General features: G+C 35.4%; 1 protein-coding gene across 1 annotated transcript in view; it reads left to right on the top strand.

Annotated features, from left to right (window-relative positions):
• Positions 1 to 22596, top strand: part of DIAPH2 (diaphanous related formin 2) — a 979600-nt gene that overhangs the window by 523002 nt on the left and 434002 nt on the right. Inside the window, exon 21 of the mRNA XM_044911596.1 lies at positions 1486 to 1725. Coding sequence (XP_044767531.1) covers positions 1486 to 1725 — 240 coding nt within the window. The remainder of the gene's footprint in view (positions 1 to 1485; positions 1726 to 22596) is intronic.

The following is a 22596-nucleotide window of genomic DNA, read 5'->3' as shown; positions in this document are numbered from 1 at the left end:
GTCAATATTCCCAGCATACTTTTGTACATCGCCTATAAAGAGCATAAGAGCATATAGAGGGATTAGCAGAAGGCAAAGATTAATCTTTAGAGAGGCAGACACCCAATGTTAATGGGCAAGTTCATTTCAAAGAAGAAAAATTATGAACTTTTGCCTTCCTTCCATATTAGAGCAGATATGATGTATTCAACAGCTCATTTGCTTCTTTTTTTTTTTTATTATGTTATGTTAGCCACCATACAGTTCATCATTAGTTTTTGGTGTAGTGTTCCATGATTCATTGTTTGCGTATAACACCCAGTGCACCATGCAATACATGCCCTTCTTAATACCCATCACTGGGCTAGCTCATTTGCTTCTTTTGAAGAGCACTTTGTGGCTTAAGGACTTTTGTTTATGTTGTCAAATTCTTTTCATGTTTATATTCAAGAAACTAAGCTATAAGTACAAAAAAATATATAATTAGGACTATTAATTTCTTTTGGGGTGCCTGAGTGGCTCAGTCGGGTAAGTATCCGACTCTTGATCTCAGCTCAGGTTTTTATCTCAGGGTCATGGGTTCAAGCCCCAAATTGGGCTCCGCACACAGTGTGGAGCCTACTAAAGGAAAAATATATATTTTCATTTGTGTGTGCTTGCGTATGTTCATATGTGTCTAATCCCACCCCCACCTCTGTCTCAGAATTCATTTGGTGAATGAAAGCTAGTTAAATGACTTGGAGTTACAGGAAATTAATGGCTAAAAGATTTTATTACCATAGGAGCTATACCAAAGGGAATAGAGAATGTGCACCAATCCTTTGAAACAAGTAATAAAAACCTAAGTTGAACTGTTTTACAGAAAACCAATATAGAATTCTTGAATACTGTATTTAAAAGTAAGCTCATGGATTTTACTATAACCTAATTATTTAACATCAACATTCTGTCAAGTAGGGGAAATTCTTTAGAGCATATGTAAATATTTAATATATATGATGAATAGAAATCATAGGTTTAAAAATTATTAAATGTTCAATTAGAGCTAGTCCTCTGATTTCAAATAGCATAATAATAGTAATTTCTTAGGAAATGTGGTTCCACTTACATTTCCTGTCATCATGTACATCTTTTATCTGTGGCCAAACTATTCACTCAACTCAATTTCATGTTTGTAAATTTTCATAGTTCACCTCAGGGACAATTGGTAGTTTAAATGCTACTGATGACTAATGATTATGCAGTTAAAAAATAGCAACTATTTAGCTTCAATAATATTTTCTTACTGTTATAAGGATGATTTGTTTAAAACTGAACAGCTAACTATCATTAAACTTTGATAAAAATATTCCTTTGGAATGTCTAAAACCAAAACAATAATTCTTAAACCCAGAAAGAATTCATTTTATGCAGAAATTTTAGTCCTGTGTATAAAATTATGCCTACTGGAAAATGAAACAACAGGCTTTATATATATGTTCTTACAGAGCATTTCTTATCTTACAGATGAGCTCAGTGAAAATGTTACAGCCTCGTCTCGAAAACATTCTTTTCAAGCTCACGTTTGAAGAACATGTAAACAACATCAAACCAAGCATCATAGCAGTAACTCTTGCCTGTGAAGAACTGAAGAAAAGTGAAAGCTTTAACAGACTTTTAGAATTAGTTCTTTTGGTTGGAAACTACATGAACTCAGGCTCAAGAAATGCCCAGTCTTTGGGTTTTAAAATCAACTTCCTTTGTAAGGTAAGATAACATTTTATAATGCTAATTTACAATAATAATCTCATCTGTGAGAGAGATCACTCTAAATTGGCAATAGTACATAAGCAAAAAAAAAAGTATGCTTTAAAATGGTGAATGTTGTGGTAAGTGAATTAAGTCTCAAAACAGATAAATATATATATTTTTAATTTTAGTGCAGTAAAATCTCAAAGACAATGCAAATTCTGTGGTAGTATAGTACTAAACTCCTCTGATCAGATCTTACTGGAGTTTGTAAATTTAAAAAAAATTTCCTTTGGGGCGCCTGGGTGGCTCAGTCGTTAAGCGTCTGCCTTCGGCTCAGGTCATGATCCCAGGGTCCTGGGATCGAGCCCCACATCGGGCTCCCTGCTCGGCGGGAAGTCTGCTTCTCCCTCTCCCACTCCCCCTGCTTGTGTTCCCTCTCTCGCTGTGTCTCTCTGTCAAATAAATAAATAAAATCTTTAAAATAAAAAAAAAAATTTCCTTTTATAAAGTAGATGCCATATTGTATTTCAATTCCCTTGTACTTATTTAATGTCCCTCTAAAAACTATGTGAGGAGCTAAATGTAATGAGGTAAATAGCCAGAAACCTCTTTTTGAATATGCTTTGCTTATTCTAGTCTAAACAATCAATAGTCTTTGTTGTTAAATACTGTTGTTACTAAGCTTATACTAGATATCTAGTCTATTAACTAAAAGTTGATAAAAACTCAAGTGACAATCATCTTGTTTTGATCAAGCCATTTCATAGTATTTTTTTTTGAGATTTCAATTCTCATGGGAAGAAACAGAGAAGCACAAAAGTGATCGTATACGGCCATTTCTAGGCTATAATGAACCACCTTATTCAAGGGAAAGATCTGTCTGTTACAAACAGAAAACTGAACAGACACTGAGGTGAAGGCCTATAAGAAAGCTAAAGAGGAAAATAAATCTGAAAACAAGCAATCCCTCTTTGACATCTCACCATTCTTTCACTTTTTTTCTTCTCACAGCTTAAAACATTGAGAAACTTCAGTTAGTTCTTAAAGTATATTATAACAAGAATCCCAAACATAGGAATGGATATAAATTTCTATTCATGCATTAAATAGATGTACGTTACATATACATGCACTAGCATTTTAATATGTACCGAAAGTGATTTGCTTCAAGTAGTTCTAACCCAAATAGAGAATAACCTTTGTAGGTAATAGGATGTATAATGGAATTATATCTGGTACTCCTTATTCATTTTTGAGGTGTATAAGGAAAGAGGACCAGGAAGATAGGGAAGATCCTCTGGAATGCTAGATTTTATAAAAAAAAAAAAATGTTACTCCCTCTTCTCGTGATATTAGGGGACATGTGAAATTATTTGATAATGCCCGAGAGAATAAGGCAATGCTTGTAATAAAGTGGAATAAATCGTAACCAGATTTATAGGATAAATCTAAATATTCAATATATTTTCATTGTATTGCATACCATATATTCAGTACTAATAAAGTAATCTCTTCTGAAGATGCTATTTGTTTTGAGTATATGCTATATGCACAGTGAGTAAATCAAGATATTTTTGGTAGATGATTATAAAAATATTATAAGTTAAAAGATCATTGAAAATTTATATTGTACACCTATTTCACATTTGATTCATATAAAAAAGACAGTTAAAACAAACTATCTAATTTGAATAAATATGTACCCATTCTAAGTATCTTAATTTCACACTATTCCAAGTAATTACATGAACTGATTTTTTATAGCAAATATGAATAAGGCATTTATACACAGAAACAAAAGATGATCTTAATCTCACAGAAGGATTTAACAGTTACATTCTGGAGAGAAGCTTCTTCCTGTCATCTACCTGTCAAATAAAAGTTCTTCCATACAACACTGATCTGACATCTATCACTAGAGGTATGCTCAAAGGATTCAGCCCAAAGATTTTTGCCAACTTCAAATGAAATAAAAATAATCTTGTAGGAAATGCTATCATGTAGTAATAGATGTTGTAAAAGAGAAGAAGCGAATGTTTTAAAATGCCCCCTTCCCCCCCCCCCACCACTTATCAGTAGGATTTTTATCTTCAGGGAAATACTTGTCATTAAGAAAGAGAAATATCATATATATGCATGATATTCCCCTAATGTCTAGGATTAAGAGGATGTTCCTGGAATACAAAGGATTCTAAGTGGATGTAAATGTCTAAAATGACAGAAATTTATGAAGTACATAGAAATAGTTAGCTTAGGTTTGTAATCTGTTCAAAAGTGAATTAACTACTGATGTATAATTAGCTAGAATTGCTGTTAAATTCGTTATATTATAAAAGATTACTTGGTTGATTTTTCTTAATTTGATTTCCTTAAAGAATAGCAGAGAGAACTGCCTTTGTAGAACACTGATTATGCTTCGAAAAATGGTAACATTTTCCCACCTAAATTATTCTAATGATAATTTCCTTTCTCAGTGAATTTAAAACTATAATCTGCTCTTCACAAGAAGCTACAGTATGTTAAAATATTCATGTACTTTTTAAAAAAGGAGCCATGGTGGGGCGCCTGGGTGGCTCAGGCGGTTAAGCAACTGCCTTCGGCTCAGATCATGATCCCAGGCTCCTGGGATCGAGCCCCACATCGGGCTCCCTGCTCTGCGGGGAGCCTGCTTCTCCCTCTCCCACTCCCCCTGCTTGTGTTCCCTCTCTCGCTGTCTGTCTCTCTGTCAAATAAAAATAAAATCTTAAAAAAAAAAAAAAGGAGCCATGGTATAAGCAGTTAAACTTATCAGATATATCTTGCAGTAAAATAATATTAAAAATTCAGATGGTCACAGTTGGCTCCTATAATATTTGGGAAGAAAAGGAAAACAGATGGGTTAACCTAAATGTCAAATATAACTAAATGGTATCATTACTATAAGTACTACCCTTACCACAAAATGCTTTGTTAATTTGCAGCTGTGAATTATCACTTTGTGAGTCCCCAAACCAGGTTTCTGAACTGTAATACAAGTCATTTCCATGCAGATGAATTCCTGATGTTAGCTTTGCCCCTGCTTGCCTGTTGGTTATTAAAATTCTAACCAATAGCAGGGGTGCACTTCAGGGTCATTTATTTATGTTTTCAGTTATATACAATAACATAATCTGCATAAGAACAAAACATTTGAAAATCCTTAACACTCCCTAGGCACTAAGCTTTGTGGGTATATCAGGTAAGGATCTTTGCAAACAAGGGGAAGTGATTCTGCCTGACTTAAGCAAAAAAAAAACAAACAAAAGGAATACAGAATTTATCAGGAAGATATGAGATAGCTCAACCAGAAACTGAAGAAAGGCTGAATAATTTAGCCTTTAAAAAAGCAGCAACTGGGACGCCTGGGTGGCTCAGTGGGTTGAGGGTCTGCCTTCGGCTCAGGTCATGATCCCAGGGTCCTGGGACTGAGTTCCTCATCAGGTTCCTTGCCCAGCCGGGAGTCTGCTTCTCCCTCTGCCTGCTGGTTCCCCTGCTTGGTCCCCCTGCTTGTGTGTGCTCTCTCTCTCTCTGACAAATGTAATCATTTAATAAATAATTAATTAATTTAAAAAAGCAACAACGGCAGCAGCTTTGAGAAAACAGGGAGCAAGAACAAATGGAAAGTCTTTTCAGGAAATTGTCTTTGTGTGTATTAGCTCCAACAATTTTCCTACTCCTTTCCCTGAATTTGATTCAAATTCTTATTAGAGAGACTGATTGACCTAGTGTGGATTACAAGAATACTCCTTGTCCAAGGGAAGGCAAAGAACCTTGATTGAGAACACTACACCAAGACTATCTGTGATGGAAGATGGGTCATGTCCTAAAGAATGCTGTTAACCAAAGATAGGGACATCAAAGATTAAGGGCAGGTGAAGGGGTATCAGGTAGGCCCAAACAAAGGAAAAACAAAAGAGATCATTGGTACACCAGGGGGATACAAACAATACAGGAAACACATAGAAACCTCAAGAAGCTAGTGGTATAGTTAAGTGGTCAGGAAATATACTACATATAGAGTATTACGTAGCATCGCAAGATACACTGTCAATGAGCACCAAGATTAATGACCATTGAGATTAACAGGACTTCAGAGGAGGGAGGAATTTTTGGTGATGGGGTGGGGATGGGCAATACTGTAAAATGGAACAGAAGGATCTTGAAGGATAGGTAAAATTAGGTTAGATTATATAAGGGAAGAAGCCATAACCTTACAAGATTGGAGAATGCTGGACTCAGAACCTATCTTTTAGCTTCCATTTTGCCCATTACTAGCCAAATTTTCATGGCTGAGTCATTTACTCTCTCTGAACTCAGTTTCCTCACCTGTGAATGAGGAAATGCAGTGACCCTTGTTTATTTTGTTATGTAGGATTGTTTTTTGGGTCAAATAAAATGATTTTTATCAGAGTTCTTTGAAAAATTATGTTAAATGGTTGTAGTTCTTTTTAATGATGGTAGATAACTAGGGATAATCATCATGTGTTTCAAGATGAATTAGAAAACCAGAATGTCTGGAATATTGGATATATGTTGGAGACAAATGATAATGTTGGTAGGCAGATTGTGAGAAGATTTTGAGTTATTTGTATACTAGTTTGGATAACTTGCCTTCATAATTTTTTTAAATCATTCATTTCATAACTTATAAAGGCCATGAACCTTCCTTTTTCAGCCTTGAGTTAATATCCCCTTCACCCACGGGGCGCCTGGGTGGCTCAGTCGGTTAAGCGTCTGCCTTCGGCTCAGGTCATGATCCCAGGGTCCTGGGATCGAGTCCCACATCGGGCTCCCTGCTTGGCAGGAAGCCTGCTTCTCCCTCTCCCACTCCCCCTGCTTGTGTTCCTGCTCTCGCTATCTCTCTCTGTGTCAAATAAATAAAATCTTTAAAAAAAAAAAAAAAAAAAAAATATCCCCTTCACCCATACTATTACTTTCTAGTCATTCTAGTTGGACAGAGAGACATAACAAATTATGATACAATAGGATGATCTGCTTTTGGTTATACAGAGAACCTGAAGAAAACATTTCAGTTTAGAGAAAATTTTGTATATCTTACTTTAAGTCATAAGGATTAATAGGATAATGTAATTGTGTTCCTTTTTCTAAGCTCCATCATTTCTATAAAGTATATGTAACATAAAAGACCTTATTTCCTAGAGACCATCACATGATATTAGTGACAGAATATTGTAGGTATTATGCCAAGTATACAAAGGAAAGTCTCCAACTCCCCCATAGAAGTTGTAAGAAGGAATGAAAAAGGGTTCAGTTTTAATGAGAAATAGAAGATTAGTTACCAGAAAATATGATTTCTAAAGAAAATGACTGCTGTCAATGGAAGCAAAATTTGGAAATATATAATCCAAGAGAAAATCTACAAAAAAACCTAGGAAAAAAGTCATATCTAAGTACTCTAAAAATTTCACATCTCAACATTTTTAGCTGAAATGATGTGGATTGTTTCCATATAAACTTAGAATCTTAACAAATGAAGGTAACTAGTCCTGGGTGTCTGGATGGCTCAGTTAGTTAAGCATCTGCCTTCAGCTCAAGTTATGATCTCGGGGTCCTGGGATCAAGTCCTGCATCTGGCTCCCTGCTCAGCAGGGAGCCTGCTTCTCCCTCTGCCCCTCCCCCCGGCTCGTGCTCTCTGTCTCTCTCTCTCTCTCAAAAATAAATAAATAAAATCTTTAAAAAAAAGAAGGAATCTAGTCTAGCCTCTTCAGTCTGTAGTTAAGACAATTGACATTCAGAGGAGGGAAATACTTTGGTTTATATATTGGTAGGTTCTGGCTGCCACAACAGAATACCACAGGCTTGGTGGTTTAAACAACAGAAATTAATTTTCTCACAGTTTTGGAGATAAGAAGTCCAAGATTAAGGTGCTGGCTTAGTTGGTGTCTGGTGAGATATCTCTTCCTGGCTAGCAGACAGCCACGTTCTTGCTATGTCCTCACAGAGCCTTTCCTCTGTGCCCTGCATAGAGAAAGAGTTGAGAATGTGCTTGAGAGCTCTGGTGTCACCTCCTCTTCTTATAAGGACACTAATCCTATCAGATTAGGCCCCACCCTTTTGACTTTTTTAACCTTAATTACCTCCTTAAAGTCTTATCTCCAAATATAGTCACTTTGAGGGTTAGGGCTTCAACTTGTAGATTGCTCAGGATAAGGCTTTTCCTGGGATGTGAGACTTAAGTACTAAAATTGGGACAGTCCCAGGCAAACCAGGACAGTCAGTGGCTGCTTTAGTTATGAAACTGGAGGTAGGGTCCTAGCCTCCATTTTTCTCTCTTTTTTAAAACATGTAATTTTAACAGATTGCCTTTTGCGTTTTTATAATGCCCTTTACTGTTCTTCTTCATCTAGTTTTTGCTCTTTCGATCTTCTCTGGTTCTCTCTACACACTTTGAGGACATTATTATAGAACTGTTCACGTTTTAATTATTTTATTTCTCTTTCAAGGCTGAGAACGTGTGGAATTTGGATGTATATTTTATTCCACAGTAAATCCCCAGTATCTATTTATATGAAGCCATCAATAAATTACTCTTGAATGAAAGCCGGGCAATTGATTAAATAAAGGATTTGTTGTGAGTGTTTGGCATAAGTGTTAACTTTTTTTTTAAAGTTAGAGAATTTAGTTCCTCACAGATATAAAGGGTATATTTTTTTACCAGCAAAACTATTGAATATGTAATTGTCACACTGCTGTGGTTTATTTATAAAAACATAAAAAAGTATTGTTTTCTATAAATATTAGCCAGCAATTCTACCTTTAAATGTAGGTTAATAGATAAATATATGACTATTAATTTATAACCAAAGATATTTTAGGAAATAATCACTGCAGGATATACCCTACCAAAGATCAATAAATCCTAGTCAGTAGTCCACACATTTGGTTGCCTGTGTTTTAACAGTTTATAAAGTACTTTCCTTGTGATTCAGGGAGGTGAATTATTATTAACCCCATTTTGCAAATTAGGAGACTAAAGCCCATTGAAGTTATACAATTTTTCCAATATTAAAAAGCTAGTAAGTATCTAAGTTGAGGCTTAAATCTGTTTTCTATGTCCCAAACTTTGCAGGGATACTGCCTCTCATTGCTCTGTAACAGAATGTTTGGATATACATGGCTCAGTTCAAGGAAGCATTACAGAACAGTTCTGCCGCTTATGGAATTTTGAAAATGGGGAAAATCACATGTGGATTTTCTTGACTCTCTGGTAGTTTCTAAAATGAGGAATCCCTTTTTTTTATTCAATTTGAATTGGAAGTAATTGCATGAATATTAATAGAAAATTTCTCTTCCTCTAATAGATTTTAATGTATCCAGGCAATAAAGCCTACATATTTGTAATAAAATAGTACCTAATAATCTGCATAATTATAGAGCTATCACTTGGCTTTGTATGTATAGGCTCTCAGAACCTATCAGTTTTGTGTAGGCAAGGTTAGTTGCTGTTCTCAAGATTTTACAAATGAAGATCTGCTCTCCAGAGAGCACTGACCCAGCATCTCAGTGTCAGAGGCACAGTTAGAATCCAGCTTTTCCTAAGACTCAAATTATTTCAGTGGCTCAAGCTATTTTTAGAGTTTGATGGTCTCTTTTTCTTTACTGAAATATGTTTTTTTCCCATCACGCAGTATTTAACATTATTTGAATTTGGTGGGAGTTGTGGTTGATACTTTGCTGAGAAGAAAATTGCTTTAAGGGATGTAATTTGTATTGGAAAAAGCTGTGTAAGGGAGGATTAGGCTGTCTATCAAGTACAGGGTTGGGTGGAATGGTAGGTCTTCTTTCCAGACTTTCCTTTTTCTCCCTTTGGGTCCTTTAAAATTTCCTTCCTGAGGGGCTACTTGCAGGAAAGAGTTTTCAGTTGGTGATCTCCTTGGGTCACTGGTTGTTATGTGACACAGATCCAAATGTACAGCAAAACACAAAGGAGCTCATTTATGTTACTTTGCATTTTTAAATGTCATCATGTAATATCATGACACACCATACTATTTGTTCATAATTTATGACCAACAGACACGAACATTTCAAGTTAAAGGTTTGTCTGTGCCACATTATATTCTTTGAAGTAGGAACATTTACCATTTTTGACCTCTGAAACAACTAAGCAGCATAGAGTGATTTAAGGACTGGATATCATTCATAATTTTAAATAGTTTCCTTTGTTCCACTTATTTGATGGTTGACCTTTATTTAAGTCCGTTGTGTTTTATTGTATTATGCTTATTGGGCTCTCATCATTGAGAACCACTGAATAGTTTCTTGGGCTTAAAGATAAATGTTGCACTCCTGTGGTACTACACCAGTGGTGACATTTTAGATTCAGTTTCCATAATTGTGTCAAGGGTTTTTGTTTCCCTCAGTTCTTCATGTAAATCAGTATACCAAAATTTATAATTTTCAAACAGCAAGCATTAATATTAAGTCAAGAAGCCCAGAAGTGTTTAAATTTATAGAACACTAAATTTATTTTTTAAAGAAACAAGTTCTTTTAATTCCCATATGTTACTTGCTATATATCCTAAAGCACATACTGTTAATCAGTGCATGTGGATTTGTGCACACAGGCAAATGGTAGTACTAGAAGATTGCTTCAGTGATCCCCATTTCTCTAGTATCAAGATGTTTGGATACCAGCTTAGAAATTCAATCCAAAGTCCTCGTGTCTAATGTCTTTTGTGCCATTTAAAATCTGAACAAAACACAGGCTACTTCTTCTGAACTTCTCTTTAAAAATGTAGCCCTCTAAAAGTTAGAAACATATGATCTTGCCTCCCTGATTTTGTAATCCCATGAGTACCACCATGTGTTTTGAAGACTGTCCTTCACTTAGAAAATCAGCTCTTTTCCCACCTGTAAGATGTAGAGTTTCTAGTTTCCTTATACTATAGTAGTCAATACATACAGATTGACTCCCTAAGTAGAAAGAACACTTGATGAAGGTAGTGTGTATTTCCATCTTTACAGGTGCTTTCTTCCAAGATGGCAGTCTCAATTTTTACAGATGGTCATGATATTTTCCAGATTTATGTTAATGTGGAGATGCATTATATCTTTCTTATTCTCTGTAGCCTGCATTATGGAATTGAGATGGGAGAAAAAAACAAACTGCTGTATTAGCACAGGTAAAGCTATGTGATCATGTGGGACATAGGAATTAATGAGTTTTGAAGATATACTTCTTCAAATCGATATATAGGCATACCTCATTTTATTGCACTTTGCAAGTTTTGTGGTTTTTTGTTTTTTTTTTACAAATTTCAGGTTTGGCAACCCTGTGTCAAGCCAATTATAGGCACTCTTTCCAACAGCATTTGCTCACTTGGTGTCTCTGTGTCACATTTTGGTAATTCTCAGAATATTTAAAACTTTTTCATTATTGTTTGTTATGGTGATTTATGATCAGTGATTATGACTTACTGAAAGCACTGATAATGGTTAGCTTACAGTATTTTTTAATTAAGTTATTTACATAGGTTTTTCTGATATAATGCTACTGCACACTTGATAGACTACAGTGTAGTGTAAACATAACTTTTATATCTACTGGGAAACCAAAACATTCATCTGACTTGCTTTATTGCAATATTGACTCCATTGTAGACTGAAACCAAACCTGCAATATCTTTGAGGTATACCTGTAGTTATGAAAGGGTATGTATAGCACAATACCTTTTCCGAAAACTTGGACTCTGATTAAAAGGAACAAATTCATACATCTTTTCTTCTACTTGCCTCTAAAAATACAGAAGTTTCATGAGCTAATTTAAAGATTTTTCTCTAAGTTGAAATACTCATTTACATTCATTGGTACAAATTAGTCAGTTTATACTTTAAATGTAACACTTGTTTGGTTCTTTTGGAATCTGATTACATCTGTTTAGATATTATCACTTTTACAACACTATAGCTTAGGCTGTGTGAAACTTCATTATAACCTCCCCAATTTTCAGTTTATTAAATTCTCTGGAAAACAGTAGTTTGTAAATGTAATTTGTCTGATGCAGACTTGATTAGTATTCCTTGTTGATACTGACTGCTTTGAAGACATTATTTTTCTTCTCACAACATTTTTTTTCTATTTTACTTATATATGTGAAAATGTTCTGTCCTTTAAATACACACACAGGCACGAACGCATGCACTCACCAGGCCTGGAAGTGATCATTATATTGTGAAGCCTGTGCTGCTATCCCTTTTATATTACAATGAAATCTGCCTCTCATATGTCTAGATAATATGCTGTGAGGGGCAGTATGGAGATATATGGTACACAATTGCCTTGTGTACTAGTTATGCCTAATTATTGTACTCTCCTGTGCAAACACATGACCTTTTTGACAAGGAAGAGATTCCAATTTTTGGAAGTTTTATATTAAGGGAGGGACCAAGGAAAAGGAATTAGAAGCTAGAACAAGCCGAAACGTGTATGTGTGTGTGTGTGTGTCTAGAGACTGAGCAAGTGATTAAAAGAATGAAAGAGTGAGAAAGAATCAGGGATGATTTTCAGAATTGGATTGAGGTAAATATGTCTCATGCATAAATTGACAGACTTGTAAAGAGCATTTGAAAACGCAAAATAAGACTTGCCAAATTATGCTCCTTATCGTCTGCCAATAATAATTATTTAAAAACCAATTGTATATTTGTATATAGAACTATAGTGAGGTTTATAATTCCATTTTCAGTAGAAGACTAATGTATGGCTTGGTTTATGACTCTAAATACAGACACATTTCAAGGAAACAAAAAGATGAACACAACTAATTTCTTTCATTTAAATTTTTGTTTTCCTCATACACTGATATAAAAAACACTGATATATATACGGTACTATAACTATACTTGTTGCAGTCATTGTGACTAAACAGTAATGGATATAGTTAACTGTTGTGTTGGGTAGTATGGCTGACAGAGAGGAGTAATTCTCTAGTTTATAAAAAAAAGAAACAAAACTTTTTTTTTGGTTCTTGATGATTCCCCCATATATCAGGAGGGGCAATAAACAATTTCAGCACTGGAGCAGACCAAAAAAATGATGATTTATGGGACTAGCTGTATAGCTGTAGGTCTTCGTTCACCAAAAAGACTGTTCCCATAGAGGATTTAAATGAACCCAGCTGGCTTAGTATTCTGTGAATTGCTGTAGTCATTTTCTGAGTTTAATCTTATGACTAATTTTGTAATTTTCACAGTGGGGGAAAGTTGACAACATGAACAGCATTTAGTGAGTATAATTAGTAAGTTTAAAAACAAATGCCTTTTTATTCTGTAAAAGCTCTGTTTGAAGGGGATTTTAACCCTATATGAAACTGTTGTTCAGAAAATGTGGCCACTATGACTGAATGTGACTGATCATCTTATAAACTGATTTTCCTGTCAAACAAAGCCTTACTAATGTAGGCATGGTATAACTTTAAGAAGAAGGGCTGATGACTATGGAAGAGGGTTTATAAAGTAGTATCGTTCATATTCAGATAAAACTGAATATCCAGTTATTCCTGTGATAATTGTAGGCAGTCTAAGAACTATTCATATACATATATTTTTTAGCTAGTAATTGGGCAGCAAATTTGCCACATTTTTTGAGTTATTTTCTATGGAACCCTGTGCTACATGCTTTGCGGTGATAAAGAGAAATAAAACATACATCTCTAGTCCTTGAGGGCCTCCGGAGCTAGTTGCGAGATACAGAGTATTATAATACAAAAACAAGAGACAGGAAAATAGGGGGAAGTGAGGTGGGGCGGGAGTTAGGGGGGAGATAGTGTACATGAAACATATTCTTTGTTGCTGCAAGTGTGGATTGACTAACTACAAAAAAGTACTCTGTTCAATGATAACCTATTTTGTAAAGCTGCCTTCTTTAGAAAGGAAAAGCACAATACCAGCCCCAGTTACATGTACTTTACTTCTCTCCCTCAAAAATTGCTTAGGTTTTGTTTTCCCTGACTTCTGTCATAGGGAGAAATGCAATTTTTTTAAAATCTGCATTATCAGAATACTCTTTTCCCCATTTATGCCACAGTAAGAGTGTTTTAAAAACTGCTTCCTACCTCCTTTCTACAATTAAATGTTACTATTTTAAAATTTTTGGACAAAGCTAATCAGTACCTATTTAAAAGCAGCAATATAACGATACTATGGTATGACTGTTATATGTCCATACCCTTCCTGAATCACTAATTTGGCAAAAGTATCAAATAATATTTCCTTTAGCAAGAGGATGCCATGAGATTGTCCAGATAAATAAGAATAAAGAAAGTGACTATTAAATGCTCAGGGTGAGAGATCACTTTAGAATTGAAGCAACCCAGTATTGAGGACATATAATCTATTCAGAAGCTGACTGTTGAGAGAAAGGAGTTCAATATTAAAATTTAAGCAAGTAGTTAGATATTTATAATAAACAGGATATTTTACTTAGAAACTTGTTCTGAGAGAAGCTGAAAAGCATTGTAAGCTATTAAAAGATTTGGGGAGAGATGTAGATGCATCATTCCAAGGGTTTATCATCATTCATAGTCTGGTCAGTTCAGATCCCTTTATGTTTCCAAATTTCTGCTTCAGTGAAATATAGGACAAAGTCTAGGTTATTAGTCAACTTCTAAAGACATTTGTGTAGGACTTTTTTTTGTTGTTATTATTTTAGAAGAAAAAAGACACACGACCTAGAGATTTGAACTTAACCTGTAACTTTTAAAAGTAATTTTACCAAAGTATAATTGACATAGAATCCTATTTACTCATTTTTAGGTATATAGTTTGGTGAATTTTGTTATTTCTATACAGTTATGTAACATCCATCACAATCAGTATATGGAACAGTTCCATCAATCAACCTGTAGTTTCCTGATGCCTCTTTGCAGTCAGTCCCCACTCCCAGCTCCAAGCAACTACTGATTTGCTTTCTGTCACTATAGTATTGCCTTTCTCTATAATTTCATATGAATGGAATCATTCAGTAAATGTAGTCTCTTGTGTTACTTTGTGTTTGGTATGACTTTCACTAAACATAATGTTATGGCATATATTAGTAGTTCATTTTTATTGCTGAATAATACTCCATTGTCATTAGTTACCATTCATCAGTTTGGTATCAGATGGGTATTTGGGTTGATTCTACTTTTTGGCTGTTAGAAATAATGCTATTAATAGTATTCACATATGAGACATAAATTTCATTTATCTTGAGTAAATACCTAGGAGTGGGAATTCTGGATCATATGGAAATTATAGGTTTAATTTTAAAATATAAGTGTTTTTCAAAGTATCTGTACCATTTTATATTCATACCTACAATTAAATTAAACCAACATTGAGATATCATTTCATACTTATATTGACAAAAATTTAAAAATCTGATAATATCAAGTATAAGTAAGAATATAGGTCAAAGGGAACTGCTGGTGAGAATGTAACTTGGTACCTCTATTTCAGAAAACAATTTGGTACTATCTCAAAATGGTGGAGATACAATACTCAGAAAAGCCACTCCTAGAATATTTTCTAGATAAACTCTTACATAAGGACTCTGAAGACATGTACAAGAATGATGATAGCATCAAAGGGCACTCTCACAGAGTAAAGAAGGAACCCATAGAATTGGTAAAAAATATTTGTAAATCACATATCTGATAAGGGATTAATGTCCAGAATATATAAAGAACTCTTACAACTCAGTAATAACAATTACAAAAGCGATCAACCCAACTCAAAAATGGTCAAGGGACTTTAATAGACATCCCTTTAAAGAAGATGGACAATAAGTACGTGGAAATATGCTCAACATCACTAATCATTAGGGAAATGCAAATCAAAATTACAGTGAGATACCACTTCACATCCATTAGGATGGCTGCTACCTAAAAAACAGAAAACAAAAAATGTTAGGATATGGAGAAACTGAAATGGAAAGAATTGAAAGCAGGAACTTGAACACATATTTGTACACCAGTATTCAAAGTAGCATTATTCACAATAACCAAAAGTGGGAACAGCCTAAGTGTCCATTGACAAATGAATGAATAAACAAAATGTAGTGTATACATATAATGAAATATTATTTAGCCTTTAAAAAGAAGGAAGTTCTGGCAATTCTTCAACATGGATGAATCTTTTTTTTAAAGATTTTATTTATTTGAGAGAGAGAGAGAGCATGAGCAGGGAGAGGAAGAGGGAGAAGCAGGCTCCCTGCTGAGAAGGGAACCCAATGCAGGGCTCGATCCCAGGACCTTGGGATCAAGACCTGAGCCGAAGGCAGACGCTTAACTGACTGAGCCACCCAGGCACCCCAACATGGATGAATCTGAAAGACATTATGCTAAGTGAACTAAGCCAGACACAAAAGGACAGACATTGTGTGATCCCATTTATATGAGGTACCTGGAATAGTCAAATTCATAGAGACATAGACTAGTGGGTGCCAGGGGTTGGGGGTAGTGGGTAGAGGGAAGTAGAGAGTTATTCTTTAATGGGTACAGAGTATGAGATGATTAAAAAGTTCTGGAGATGGACAGTGGTGATTGTTGCACAACAGCATGAAAGTACTTAATACCGCCTCACTGTATACTTAAAAATGGTTAAAATGGCAAAATTTATTTAATGCATATTTTGCTATAATAAAAGAATGTTCACAGCAGCATTATCTATAATAACATTGGTAATAATGACCCACCCCCAAAGAAATGGAAACCAGATAATGGAAATGTTCAACAGGAGAATATAATTAAAATTAGTTGTATTCATATGGTAGAATAGTGTACAGTAGTGAAAATGATGAATGGCTATAATTATAAACATCAGCATAATTCTGTGACTCACCCTAAACAGCTGCTCCTCAATGCTGGATTCTAATTGTGCTTCAGCACTGTTACTGTCTTGGATCTTCAAAGTTATTCTTAAGTAGCTAAAGCCACTAATGTTGAACCTCCAAATGCCATTTATTTACAGTGTATATACATAGCGAAATGAGTTCTATACACCCTTTGGGTGGTGATGGTAATCTTTAAAGCTATGCACAGAAAAAAAAAAAAACTATCTACTCTCAAACCTCATACATATGAAACAGTTTTGTTAAGTAAAATACTCATGACAATAAATAAAAGTTAAAAGTTCAGCTTAAGTGCTTGAACCATTACTGAGAAGAAAACATCTAACACCTTAGAGATATTTGTGCTTGTAAATTATTCCTATACCAATTTAAAATAATTTGATTTTTGTTAAAACTATTCTCAGAAGAATTTCTATTTGGTAATCTTTCTATAGACATGTTTATTAAGAACCCTTGAAAGTACCAGACTATTTTTTTAAACTATAGTCATAATTCATTAATTCTTTCTGGCCTTTCCTAAAATAAGTACATACATATTTTTTAATTTGCCAGTGTTCCGGGCTAATGCAACTGCATATGCAGGCCATTCTCCTTGAATAAGTGGGGCTACAAGGGAAAATGCTGAGAGGTGGAGCAGAAAGACTAGGAAAGCAAAATTTGTCTTCTTTGGGAAACTAATGTCAGGAATGCCCTGCTGGGTCTGAAGGTAGCAATCGAGATGAATCCTTTTGCCATTTAATGTTGTCATGGTTTCCAGTTTAAGCTCTCCTTTCACAGATTGCTGCCATAAATTAAGCTAACATGTGCAAAACTCTTAAATTGCTTGACTTTTACCCAATTGTTATCTGTTCCTTTTTTGTTAGAAATACCGTTATAATACCAAAATCAAGAGTGTGATAAAGGCATGATCAGGCCTACATAAAGAATTAAGACATTTTTCCACTGTCAGTTACATTTGGCTGAGTTAGTGTCAGCCCGGCTCATGTAGCACCCAGAAAAGCATTTAGTGACAGATTTAGAAATAAAGCCAGGAAAGCATGTATTAAACCTTTCTGGTCGTAGTTACAGAGCTAATATCTTTATGGTAATTGCAATCCTTAAAAATACATTATCTTTCTCAATGTTATTGCTGTGTGTGGTGGTGTTGAAGAAAGCAATAATTTGTAAACAACGCTTGGCAGAGAGCACAGAACTTATTTTGTTTAAATAAAGGAAACTAACATTAGAATTCATGTGCTGTATCAAAACTGGCACGTGGTAGTAGTTGTTTTGATATATGCACTAGAGCATTCATGATTACTTAAATATTAACTGTTCTATGAATATACAAATATAATAGGGAATAAAGGAACCATGATTAGGGAAAATTTTCACTAAAAGAAATGTAGTTGAATAATCTGATCATCTTGGTAGTTTAGATGGGTTTATTCCAATGACTCAATCAGATTTCTTTACTGCATCTTATGATCTTTCTTTCCAAGCACCATCCAATGTAAATGTTTATATGCAGTGTTGCTATCTGTCACAACTCTTTCCTTGATAAGAATTATTAGGCAATTCTGATTTTTCTGAGTACATAACCTATTGATAAGTTTGCTGAGTTTCATGTGGCCATTTGTATAAATACCAAGGGGGAAAAGAGGTGATCTGAAAGGCCTTCCTTCAGATACAATTTACAGACCAGACTTTTCTCACATTAAAGTTTTAATATCCTTTAAAGATAGACCTACTTAAACATGTCCTGATCACTTAAATGTGTGCTTGACCACTTCATTTCTTACATTCCTTATATGAAATTCAGTGTCATCTTTGATAAATATTCACTCCACAGCAGTTTATGCAAGAAAACCTACTGTTCGTCTTGTACATTCTTCCTTCTTTCTAGAAGAGAGCATTCTCCTGCAGGTCTCTGGATATTTGCTCCATTACTCAGTCTGATTAATTCTTGTGCCACTCTAACTTGAGTGTGAGATTTCTTGAGGTAAGGGCATAGGTTCACAGCTTTGTTCCTATATGATGTGTGGTAATGCAGGAATACATTCTTACTCTTGGCCTTCAAACCCCAAATGAGTTTGCTTACACAGGAAACACAATATCAGAATATGCCTCTGTTGTGGACAGGGATGATGCTTCTTCTTTTTGCCCTCTTTTTCTTTACATTCATCTACTGCAGTTTGATCTCTGCAGGTTCAAATGAATAAACTGTTTGGCATATAAGTCAATGTATTTGTCTCCTTAGAACCAGTACACATTGGCCCAGAAATTAGGACCAGTGAAATGTATTTGCAATGCAAGACTCTTATAGAAAGCATTGAAGCCTAATGTCTGGAACTAAAATTTAATATTCTGCTTCAAAAATCTTGAGTAAATATTTAAGCAACAGTTCAGATTCTCCAATAAGAAGTGAGTTTACAGCTTGTGTTATAGTTGGAAGGCATGCATGAGCTGCTTGATTATCTAGTCCATCACTATGATAATACATAGTAGACAAGACAACCCATAGTACCGTGAAAGTATATTTTCTTTTTTTAAACATTTTTTAATTTAAATTCAATTAATTAACATATATTATTGGTTTCAGAGGTTCAGGTCTGTGATTCATCAGTCTTATATAATACACAGTGCTCATTACATTACATGCCCTCCTTAACGTTCTTCACCCCGTTACCCCATCCCTCCACGCCCTCCCCCCCAGCAACTCTCAGTTTGTTTCCTATGATTAAGAGTCTCTTAGGAGACTCTTACGGTTTGTCTCCCCCTCTGATTTTGCCTTGTTTTATTTTTTCCTCTCTTCCCCTATGATCCTGTTTTGTTTCTCAAATTCCACATATGAGTAAGATCATATGATAATTGTCTTTCTCTGATTGACTTATTTTGCATAGCGTAATAGCCTCCAGTTCCACCCACGTCTTTGCAAATGGCAAGATTTCATATTTTTGATGGCTGCGTAATATTCCTGTGTGTGTGTGTGTGTGTGTGTGTGTGTGTGTGACATCTTTATCCATTAATCTGTTGATGGACATCTGGGCTTTTTCCATAGTTTGGCTATTGTGGACATTGCTGCTATAAACATTGGGGTGCATGTGCCCCTTTGGATCACTACATTTGTATCTTTGGGGTAAATACCCAGTAGTGCAATTGCTGGGTTGTAGGGTAGCTCTATTTTCAACTTTTTGAGGAACCTCCATACTGTTTTCCAGAGTGGCTGCGCCAACTTGCATTCCCACCAAGAGTGTAGGAGGGTTCCCCTTTCTCCGCATCCCCGCCAACATCTGTCCTTTCCTGACTTGTTAATTTTATCCATTCTGACTGGTGTGAGGTGGTATCTCATTGAAGTTTTGATTTGGGTTTCCCTGATGCCGATGATGCTGAGCATTTTTTCATTTGCCTGTTGGCCATTTGGATGTCTTCTTTGCAGAAATGTCTGTTCATGTCTTCTGCCTATGTCTTGATTGGATTATTTGTTCTTTAGATGTTGAGTTTCATAAGTTCTTTATAGATTTTGGATACTAGCCCTTTATCTGATATGTCATTTGCAAATACCTTCTCCCATTCTGTTGGTTGTCTTTTGGTTTTGTTGACTATTTCCTTTGCTGTGCAAAAGCTTTTTATCTTGATGAAGTCCCAATAGTTCATTTTTGCCTTTGTTTCCCTTGCCTTTGGAGATGTGTCTAGCAAGAAGTTGCTGTGGCTGAGCTCGAAGAGGTTGCTGCCTGTGTTTTCCTCTAGGATTTTGGTGGTTTCCTGTCTCACATATAGGTCTTTCATCCATTTTGAGTCTGTTTTTTGTGTATGGTGTAAGGAAATGGTCCACTTTCATTCTTCTGCATGTGGCTGTCCAACATCATTTGTTGAAGAGACTTTTTTTTCCATTGGATATTCTTTTCCTGCTTTGTCGAAGATTAGTTGATCATAGAGTTGAGGGTCCATTTCTGGGTTCTCTATTCTGTTCCATTGATCTATGTCTCTGTTTTTGTGCTAGTACCATACTGTTTTGGTGATTACAGCTTTGTAATAGAGCTTGAAGTCCAGAATTGTGATGCCACCACTTTTGGTTTTCTTTTTCAACATTCCTTTGGCTATTCGGGGTCTTTTCTGGTTCCATACAAATTTTAGGATTATTTGTTCCAGTTCTGGGAAAAAAGTTGATGGTATTTTCATAGGGATTGCATTGAATGTGTAGATTGCTCTAGGTAGCATATTCATTATAACAATATTTGTTCTTCCAATCCATGAGCTTAGAATATTTTTCAATTTCTTTGTGTCTTCCTCAGTTTCTTTCATGAATGCTCTATAGTTTTCTGAGTACAGATCCTTTGTCTCTTTTGTTGGGTTTATTCCTATGTATCTTATGATTTTGGGTGCAGTTGTAAATGGGATCAACTCCTCAATTTCTCTTCCTTCTGTCTCATTGTTAGTGCATAGAAATGCAACTGAATTCTGCTCATTGATTTATATCCTGCTACTTTGCTAGATTTCTGTATGAGTTCTAGCAATTTTGGGGTGGAGTCTTTTGGGTTTTCCACATAGAGTATCATGTCATCTTCAAGGAGTGAGAGTTTGACTTCTTTGCTGATTCAGATGCCTTTTATTTCTTTTTATTGTCTGATTGCTGATGCTAGGACTTCTAGTACTATATTGAAGAGCAGTGGTGATAGTAGATATCCCTGCCATGTTCCTGACCTTAAGAGAAAAGCTCTCAGTTTTTCCCCATTGAGAATGATATTCTCTGTGGGCTTTTCATAGATGGCTTTTATGATATTGAGGTATGTTCCCTCTATCCCTACACTGTGAAGAGTTTTGATCAAGAAAGGATGCTGTATTTTGTCAAATGCTTTTTTTGCATCTGTTGACAGGATCATATGGTTCTTGTCCTTTCTTTTTATTAATGTAGTATATCACTTTGATTGATTTGTGGATGTTGAACCACGCTTGCAGTCCAGGAATAAATCCCACTTCCTGTGCTGAATAATCATTTTTTTAAAATTTTTATTTATTTATTTGAGACAGAGAGAATGAGAGACAGAGAGCATGAGAGGGAGGAGGGTCAGAGGGAGAAGCAGACTCCCCGCCAAGCAGGGAGCCTGATGTGGGACTCGATCCCGGGACTCCAGGATCATGACCTGAGCCAAAGGCAGTCGCTTAACCAACTGAGCCACCCAGGCGCCCGCTGAATAATCATTTTAATTACTGTTGGATCGTATTGGCTTGTATTTTGGTGACAGTTTTTGCATCCATGTTCATCAGGGATATTGGTCTGTAATTCTCCTTTTTGGTAGGGTCTTTGTCTGGTTTTTGGATCAGGATAATGCTGGCTTCGTAGAAAGAGTTTGGAAGTTTTCCTTCCATTTCTGGTTTTTGAAACAGCTTCAGAAGAATAGGTATTAATTCTTCTTTAAGTATTTGGTAGAATTCCCCTGGGAAGCCATTGGCCCTGGATTCTTGTTTGTTGGGAGATTTTTGATTACTCCTTCAGTTTCCTGGCTGGTATGGATCTGTTCAGGTTTTCTGTTTCTCCCTGGTTCAGTTTTGGTAGTTTGTACATCTCTAGGAATGCATCCATTTCTTCCAAGTTGCCTGATTTGTTGGCATATAGTTGCTCATAATATGTTCTTATAATTGTTTGTATTTCTTTGGTGTTGGTTGTGATCTCTCCTCTTTCATTCATGATTTTATTTATTTGGGTCCTTTCTCTTTTCTTTTTGATAAGTCTGGCCAAGGGTTTATCAATCTTATTTATTCTTTCAAAGAACCCGCTCCTAGTTTTGTTGATCTGTTCTACTGTTCTTTTGGTTTCTATTTCATTGATTTCTGCTCAATATTTATTATTTCTCTTCTCCTGCTGGATTTAGGCTTTATTTGCTGTTCTTTCTCCAGTTCCTTTAGGTATAAGGTTATGTTGTGTATTTGAGACCTTTCTTGTTTTTTGAGAAAGGCTTGTATTGCTATATACTTCCCTCTTAGGACCACCTTTACTGCATCCTAAAGATTCTGAACAGTTGTGTTTCGTTTTC

Source organism: Neomonachus schauinslandi, chromosome X, assembly GCF_002201575.2.
Source record: "Neomonachus schauinslandi chromosome X, ASM220157v2, whole genome shotgun sequence".
Classification (NCBI taxonomy): Eukaryota; Metazoa; Chordata; class Mammalia; order Carnivora; family Phocidae; genus Neomonachus; species Neomonachus schauinslandi.
This window is presented reverse-complemented; position numbering and strand designations above follow the sequence as displayed.